Source organism: Osmerus eperlanus, chromosome 25 (genome assembly GCF_963692335.1).
Source record: "Osmerus eperlanus chromosome 25, fOsmEpe2.1, whole genome shotgun sequence".
NCBI lineage: Eukaryota > Metazoa > Chordata > Actinopteri > Osmeriformes > Osmeridae > Osmerus > Osmerus eperlanus.
The window spans coordinates 5,258,565-5,267,242 of NC_085042.1; the positions used below are offsets into that span (position 1 = coordinate 5,258,565).

An 8,678-nucleotide genomic window follows, 5' to 3' on the forward strand; every position below is an offset into this window, starting at 1 on the left:
CAGTGCTTGCAGTCGGGCTGTGTCGTCATAATGCCTGGTTAGGGATGGGTGAAGGCGGGGAGAGTGTTTGGGGAGGGGCAGGTTGATGCAATCTGCCTGCGTCAGCCAGCAGCAGGTGTATCTGAAGGTGAGGGAGCCACTCTGCTGCAGCAGGAGCCCCAACAGGCTCAAGGTCTACACAAGGCTGGTGACCCCCCCCCCCCCCCTCCCCCCCAGCACACCACCCCCTCACGTCAGGCGCAGAACGGCTGGAATGTGGGTGTGTCTGTTTGTACAGGATGGCACCTTTAGGCATGTGCCTCTTGTTCCTCTCAGACTGCTGCCGAACTGCCTAACTGTCTGCCTGCCTAGCTATTGATTGATCTATCAGTGACCATGTTATTATAGCAAATACAGCAGCTATTGAAACATTACCACCGGCGGGTAAGCGCTGACATGGACAGAAAGTATTCTTCTTCATTGTGCAATGTGGCATCAAACTCAAACTGCAAATGTCAACAAACGACATTATATTACATTGTCAAGAGTCATGATTTCTGGTTTGAGTTGTAGCATCAGATACATCTGTCATGTACAGGACATTTTCAGGCATGCCATGTTTCCCCATCCACCAAGAAAGGAACTTTGGACGCTTAGTTAAACCCAAACTGTGGGATCAGTGCCAGCAACTACTCAGCGCGTGATGTCCTCACACTCCCTTCGAATGAAGTGACAACCACAATGCTGAACAGCTCATCCAGATGTCACAGATTAAGTGCGTGCGTGTGTGCGTGCATGCGAGTGTGTTTGTGACACCAGTCCTATAACACCTCCACCCCCCCCCCTCTGTTCTCTCTCTCTCTCTCTCTCTCTCTCTCTCTCTCTCTCTCAGAACTCTCTCTCTCCACGCTCCCACACTCTCTGACACAGAGACTCTTGTTTCTGTTTGTTCATTTAACCTTCCCCTTTTTTCGTTCATCAATTCTTTTCACGGCGAAGGATCTCTCGCTCCCCCCTCGCTCATCCCCGGTGGGGTCTGCGCCGATGCCGCCCTTCACCTCGTTACTGAATTCCAATCAGAGGATCGGGATTTTTTTTAAACGGCGGGCGGGGTGCCGGTCCTGTGACCTTGGCTGTATCGACTCCGGGTGGGCTACTGCCAGCTCACCGTTCGGGCTCACGTTACAGGCCTGCTCTCACGCTGATTGCATTAGCAGCTGTGATACACTGTGTGTGTTGTATTGTTGGAAGCATGTCGTGGGGGCAGGGGGAGAGAGGGAGGGGGGTTGGGGGTTGGGGGCGTAAAGGTGGGAGACGTGATGTCATAGTGAGCCTGTCAAATAGGATCAGTACAGCAAACACGTTATGTATGACAGGGGCTGGTGGGTGGGTACTGGGAGACTCCTTGACGGTTCATGGGTGGCTGGGATGACACGTGCCTGCAGTGTGCCTTGTGGGCCTCCCAGTATCGAGGGGTCAAACCCCGCTCTTCCCAAGGAAGTGAAGACGGATCCTGCAGTGCTATTACTTGACTGCGGGGGGTCAGGTTCCACGTTTCACGTCCGCAACCTACCGCCTCGTGAGAAGATCCAGTGTGAACGAAATACTGAGAGAAAGACATGGTCTCCTCCAGGCGTTCCATCGGTGTTTACTCTACACCGGAGGCCCCGGTGCAGATGTGTTTCTCTTATGTCACTGAACCTCAGAGACTAAGCCTGAAGCCAAGGGAGGGTGTGCTGAGGGGGGAGGGGGGAGGGGGGAGGGGGGAGGGGGGAGGGGGGGGGGCTAAACACATGAAGTCCTGAATTAGATCTGGGCGTAAATATTTGATGAGCTGCTGCATGCTTCATGGGCATCCAAGGTCAAGGCGAGCCGAAGCCAGGGCTGCACGCTGAGGAGGTTAAGACGGAGGGATGGGTGCAGTTCAGTGGTTAGAGCACTTGACAGCACATGAAAAGGTTGCAGGATCCCCCCTCCCCCTCCCCATGAACTATATGTCGCTTTGGATAAAAGCATCTGCTAAATGAATACATTACGTTCAGACTTTGAGCCACTTGCTATCTACACTTCTCTAGATACTCTAGATATCACACTTCAAACAGAAACCCATAGGCTACTTCCTCCAAACTAAAATAAATCTATTATTAAAGAATCATCTATTTTCAGGCTTATTGAATTATGAGTGTCATAGAATCTGGAGAAATATTTTTGTACAAATTGAAGCTATGTAAAAAATGGTTTTAATAAAAACTCCACATCAATCCCCCCGTGGCAGCGTCTCATGTTCCGGGCGGCAGTTGGCCCTCGTCCATTCATAGATGTCTCTCCATCCCATCTGTTCCCAAAATAAAACAGCACTTCAAAACCCTGAAATGTTAGATAACGGGTTCCGATGGCTCAGACGGCCTTTTGGAGCGACGGCAGGTCCGTCTGCTGAGACAAGACGAACGAGGACACGGGCACTGGCACGGCCATCTGTTTTAGCTTCTAGCTCCAGCGGTACCTGGACTGCTCTGAGCAACACTGCATGCTGGCCACTGTTCTACTGTGCGTTCAAACTTTTCGCCGGCCTGGTCCCCTCTGTCGTGGCCCGATTGTGTGAGATCCAGAATCTGAAACTCTGTGGGTGTTGGGGACGGGGGGACGGGGACGGGGGGCGGGGGGCGTTCTGGGAGCATTGTCAAACCCACCCTGGCCCACTTAGAGAGATACATCTTATTTTGGGGGACTGCAGAGAAAGGAAACATCACCAGGGAATTACTGCAGAGCAGCAGGTGATCAATCATTGCAATAAAAGCTGCTGCTACCGTCTCTGCCTCTTCGCGGACCGTCAAAAGACGTGTTCCACAAAATGGGGCCCTGACAGTAGACATGAGAGGATTCATCTCTTAACTGGATTTAATGGGTACAAACCCATAATCGTGGATGTGTGTCGTGAGTGTTCGGTGCTCGGAGAAAAGGTAACAGATTCAGCCAAGCCGATGAACAATCTGTCATGTGATTTCAGAAAAATGAGAATTTTGAGGGATGACACGTAGTTTTACTCCATAACCCGACTTTGCAAAGAGGCAAAGATGTGGATTTTGCTCGAAAGCGAGCAGCATCGTCTCACATCATCCAGGGTCTCGTGGTGTCACTTGTCACAAAATGTCGCTGCATTCATCCGCTCGAGGGAGTCAGGACACGATGCTCTCATCAATATTTCAATGTGAAACAGGAATCAAGACGCCAGCTCAATCATGACATTTGTGTGCCATTCATCAGAGCCAGCTCTCCTGCTGCCTCAGTTATTCCACATGCAGAGTGTAAAGCAGTCCGTGTCCCTGTCGATAGACATGAGAAATCTACATAGGCCTACCACTGATATAGACTTGATAGAGATTTGGGTTAAGGTAGCATTCTGGTCGAGTTTTAGAAATGGAAGCCACGGCTAAATGATGCTCTTTGCTGCTGACTGAGTAATCCCTGTGATTACTCAGGCTACGTTTGATCATGTTGACCATTTGGGGATTAGTTTTGTGAATACTGTGCTACCGTGAAGGAGGCTGCAGCTTACAGTGATATATAATGTACACTTCAATCACGTGCCTTAGTTGTACACTGCTTGTATTGCTTAGGCTTTGTATCCCACTGGTAACACCTCTTACTCTGAATATTATAAGAACTTTGAGATGATGCTATCTTTTAATCGTGATCTAAAATCAAAAGGATTTTATTCGATCATAAGAAAAAAAGGGGGATGAGGTTCAAATCGAGAGAGGGAGGAGAGTATTGTCAACTGTGTGAGCATTGGGACTCCAGTTGATTGAGTGTTAATTAATGTTTAGTGATACAGCTGTTGTAGGAGTGATCTGGTGCAAAAAGGATAAAGAATTTAATTAGCGAGTTTACAGCTCACTGGGCAGGTGGTGCTGTGCTGAGGGACACATAATATGATAAACCAGATGTCTTCATAGACTTGCTGTTTATATGTATGAAAAGAAAACGTGACAATGTCAAATATCAGATATCACCGGATGCTAGCAGATGGCACAGACGTTCGGTTTAATACACATCCAGAGTACAGTGCTGTTAATCAAGTCTCCAATGCTAAGCTATCAAAATGTGCAATTAAGTGCACAACATTAATGAAGGTCCTTCTTGATCAACATGTTTGACAAATAAATGAAGTCAGTATTTGTTTCATGCACTGGTTGATGCCAAGTCTCATTTCAAATTAATGTCGTCAACACAACACACGCTAAAGAATTTAGCTGCCGTTTGATGTCAGTTCTGGGTACAAACTGAGAGTCATGGTTCGAAAAAATCGAACCTCAGGGGGCGGTCTGACCTCCTAATTAAGACTGGCTGGGTGGGTCTGTGTTTGAGCGGAAATGATGGTCTGCTGTTGTTGCGTGTGTGTGTGTCTGGCAGTTTTGCTCTAGAAAACTTTGTCTGTGACCCCTAACTACAAATGTTGTTGGTACGTGCCCCTTGAGCAGGTGTAATGGATTTTAATAATGAATCTAAAGACTGCAGACATCACATTAAACAAACAAGATATCATACAGCCTGAGCTGTACTTGGTTCCCTCTATTTTACGGAAAAAAGTTGACCTCCCAGATTGTCATTGTATAATTTGCAGTCTGCCTCGAGTGAACTCAGGTGTCAGTATTTGAGCACAATCCTAGCATTCAGATAGCTGATGCTGCCCCCTAGTGGCTGCATAACAAACCCCATTCATACACCCACCGAAAATTCCCCAAGCATACTAAAAGAAATTGAACATTTATTGCCTGTAAACAACGTCCTTGTGAGCTTAATTTAGGCTTAACGTGATGTGGAACCCTGTGCTGTAGCGTTGCCTATATTCGGAGAGAGGCCTACTCTGGATTGGCTGTGAGAGGAAGGAAGGACGCCCCTGGCAGGGTCAGCCGGCTGGGGGCTGAGGATCTCTGGGCCAGATGGTTTGGACGGGCTGGTCTTCTTCTGTGGTGTCCTGAAGAGAAACCCATATTGGAACTTTGGTTATTATATGACCTCACTGCATAAAGTTACCAGTTATCGCTTTACGAACGTAAACTACTTACATTTACATTTAGTCATTTAGCAGACGCTCTTATCCAGAGCGACTTACAGTAAGTACAGGGACATTCCCCCCGAGGCAAGTAGGGTGAAATGCCTTGCCCAAGGACACAACGTCATTTTGCACAGCCGGGAATCGAACCGGTAACCTTCAGATTACTAGCCCGACTCCCTAACCACTCAGCCACCTGACTCCCCTGACATACACACTTTCTTTCATGTAACATTCGTCCGTATATAGGCTACATGCATTTCAATTGATTTGTAATGTCCATCTACTCTCCACCATAGACGGCCACAACCCAAACAATGTTATTTACTCAAATAGGGTTTTCAACCAGCACAGAAACAGTAGCGTTGGCTAGTCCACCTGTGTAACTGAGGGCAGGTGTTCTTAGAGGCAGGGCCCATCTTGGACAGGATGGTCTTGTAGTGCGTTCTGCATGGTACGAGACCCAGATATCCTGTCTTGAAGTGAGACAGCATGACAGGGGTCTTGAAGAGTGGACCAAGATGTTCAGTTCTACAGAGGAGGACGAGGGCAATGAATCATGTTGGTATATGCACATATACTAGTATATACAGTATATACATTCATTCTAGTCATTCGTTTTATACATTGACACAATGCTTTCATCTAGAGAGTTGAAAAAACCTCTCCAGGTTGGGTCCAGTCTTGAGCTTGTGGAGGGCCTCTCCCTCTGGGATGAAGTCCTTCATGGCCGGGCCTCTGCCCAGCCGAGCGGCCCCATCCAGCACCGCCAGAAGCTTCTGCATCATCTGGTTCCTCCTGACCAGAGTCTTCACCTCGGAGTCCTCCTCCTTGGGAACCTCCTGGGTTGAACACAGGCCGGAGGGAAACGCCGTTTCCCCACAACGTTTTGAGAGTTCTGGAAACAAACGAAACCGAAACCCCCCCCCCCTCCGTTTGCGGTCCCCCCCCCCCCCCCCCCCTGTGTGATTTCAAATGTGACTGTGTTGAGAATTGCTCCATTTTAAAACCTGTCATTCTGTACCATCAGGGCGTCTTTGAGGGCGAAGGCAGCCTCGTGTAGGATGGTCTCCAGCTGTTCTCTCATGGCCCTCTCCTGTTCCAGCCTCCCAGCCAGGCTCTCGGCCTCTGCACCTCTCCTACTGGACACCTCCAGCACTGACCTCTGCTCTTGTCTAGACAGATACATCAGGGATTAGCAAACCCTGTTCAATTATATAATTTTTTACATAACATAAACAGTACAATGTAAATAATAGCAAGAAAGAGCTTTCCTCATACACGCAGGGTTAATATGATACTACTGTACTTGAATTGTTCTGGAAATAGTGAAATAGAAATAGTCTTAGATATACGTGAAAAACTGAACAGGCTGTTCCAGGTACCAGCATGTGAACAGTGTGTTATCTGACCTGAGGACCTTCATCTCTGCCAGGAGGGCGGTGTGGTCTTCCTGCAGTTGCTGGTGTTCCTGCTGCACCTTGGCGTACTCCATCAGCTCTGAGTTCATCTGGCCACACTTTGCTGTCAGCAGCTGGACCACCTTTAGAAGGGGAGGAGGGAGACATCAGCCTGGACACACTAAAGCTGACTCATCGTGATGAAGGCCGTTGTAGTACTCATGTTTTACATCTGTAGGTACGGTGTACCAGTTCCTGGGTGCTCTCTAGTGCTATATGACGCGCATGTCCACAATCCTCTCATAAATACTGTGACAACCACGATTGTTCCGTTTCTTTCCTCTTCTCCTCTCCATTCCTCTTTCTTCATCCCTCCACCCCTCTCTTCTTTCCTCCCATCCCGCCCCCCACCCCTTTCTCCGACCCTTTTACCTTCCATTCCTTTATCCCCCTTCCCTTCCTCCATTCCTCCCTCCCTTCCTCCCTCTCCGTGGGAACCTTCTGGTTGCTGACGTTCTTGTGGGTGATGTCATTGACCACGGACTCCAGTATCCCCATCTCCCGGCGGAGATCTCTCTCGGTCTGCCTCAGGGTCTCGTTCTCCTCCAGGAGCATCCGGCTCCGGTCCGACAGCTGGCTGATCTGGGTGTTCACCGACACGTTCTCGTGGATGGCCCTCTTGGTGATCTCCGGCATCTTCCTGTCCGACTCGCGGCGGAACTCGGCCGCCACGGCCGCCACGCGCTGTTGCATCTCCTTCTTCAGCCTAGAAAGTAAGATTGTGGTCAGGGTGTGTGTGGGCGGAGAGAAGGAGAGAGGGGGGGGGGGAGTATCTGACAACGTTTCAGATATTTTTGGTGTATTATAGGTAACGCTATGCCATGTGATTGCAGCAAGGTTTAGTTTCTTTGGAGATGTCCCATGTTGGGGTCTGTCCCGGGGGAGCGTGACCTATCACAGTGTCAACAGTGGAGACCTGTCTATGTCCAGCACCGCCTTCCTCTCCAGGTTGTATATGACAATACGGTGCTCTTCTTCCCTCTTCTCCAGCTGCATCTCCAGGGACTGCATATGAGCCGTCAGCTCCTCCTTCTGCACCCTGAAGTCCTCCAGGGCCGCCAGCTTACTGGCTAGAAAGCGGAAGGTAGAAGGAAAATGGTTTTGTTTGTTTTTTACTGTGGAAACATGATTTTGTTTACGTGGGATTATGGGAGTTCATACCAAGCACCATGTTCTTTGAGGTGAGCTTGTCCTTGTTTTCCTGGGACTCCAGGCGGATCTGGGCCAGCTGCATCTCAAAGGCATCTCTCTCGGCGTCCTTGGCTTGCTGCAGGCTGACCAGTCGCTCGGTCACCTCCTTCACCTTCTCCTCCTCCTGTGTCAGAGACCGTTTCAAGTAATGGACAATTTGTTTCTTCTCCTCCTCGAGAGTATCGTAGAGAGAGGAGAAGTCCTTCTGTTCCACCTCCAGCTTATCACATTTATGCTGATATCTGCAGGACAGATGAAAGATGTCACAAATTGTTACATTTGGTGGAACCCAAAGGTGGAACCCAAATAAATAGGCTACACCAACAGGAAATTAGTCGTTTATGTAGTCTGGGCCTAGGCTATGGATTGGCTTTCGAAGTGTGAACGTTATTTTAAGCAATTTGCATATAAACGCCATAATCAGGAAGCAATTATTTGCTATTCATACAGCCAAATACATTAAAACTAGGCTTTATCACAAAGCATTCATGGCTAATAACAAACATTGAATGTACATTAGTTGTAGTTAACAGTAAATCATATTTATTTTAGAATTATAATGGTCTGTTATGATAGAGATAGGCTACAGTATAGCCTACGGCAAGACCTCACTTCTCTAATTGCTCCTCCAAGTCTCGTATCTGTGCCCTGTAAAACTCTTTTCCGCATTCAGACAACGCGTCGTCAGAACGTGTTTTGTCTGCGAGTCCCGTGGATTCTTTCTTAGTTGTGTTATCTCCAGTTTTCTTTCCATTCTTAGCCGTTTTCGGCATTTTCAAAAAACTTTCTCCGTTTGACCCGCTGCGCTTTGCAGTGGCGAAGCAATCAAAACACACGTTGTTACCAGGGAACTACGTAGCGCGCCCTTCAAATGGAATGCCATTATCCTAACAGCTGGGAGTATTGCTCGGGCGCACTATTACAACAGCTATATCTTTTTGTGTATCGAAACCCCCACTGAGAGGCTACTGTTTGACTGGGTTCTATATTGA

General features: G+C 48.4%; 2 protein-coding genes across 2 annotated transcripts in view; both read right to left on the minus strand.

Moving 5' to 3' along the window:
* Positions 1 to 70: 70 nt before the first annotated feature.
* Positions 71 to 8,678, minus strand: part of gldc (glycine dehydrogenase (decarboxylating)) — a 133,824-nt gene continuing 125,216 nt past the window's right edge. The window contains exon 26 of the mRNA XM_062451647.1: positions 71 to 80. The gene's annotated coding sequence lies outside the window, so the exon portion shown is untranslated. The remainder of the gene's footprint in view (positions 81 to 8,678) is intronic.
* cfap157 (cilia and flagella associated protein 157) lies at positions 3,948 to 8,628 on the minus strand. The gene is made up of 9 exons (XM_062451653.1): positions 8,299 to 8,628; positions 7,657 to 7,928; positions 7,412 to 7,565; positions 6,934 to 7,201; positions 6,448 to 6,578; positions 6,060 to 6,210; positions 5,699 to 5,877; positions 5,414 to 5,566; positions 3,948 to 4,957 (listed from the first exon to the last, which is right to left on the minus strand). Exons 1-9 carry the CDS (start codon positions 8,457 to 8,459, stop codon positions 4,789 to 4,791), a joined length of 1,638 nt encoding a protein of 545 aa, XP_062307637.1. The 5' UTR covers positions 8,460 to 8,628; the 3' UTR covers positions 3,948 to 4,788.

Coding starts and splice junctions, on each gene's coding strand:
- cfap157 (XM_062451653.1), bottom strand. CDS start 8,459: ATGCCGAAAACGGCTAAGAATGGAAAGAAAACTGGAGATAACACAACT. Junction 6,211..6,447: donor GCAGAGATGAAGGTCCTCAG/GTCAGATAACAC, acceptor GTATCTGTCTAG/ACAAGAGCAGAGGTCAGTGC. Junction 5,878..6,059: donor CCCTCAAAGACGCCCTGATG/GTACAGAATGAC, acceptor TGTTCAACCCAG/GAGGTTCCCAAGGAGGAGGA.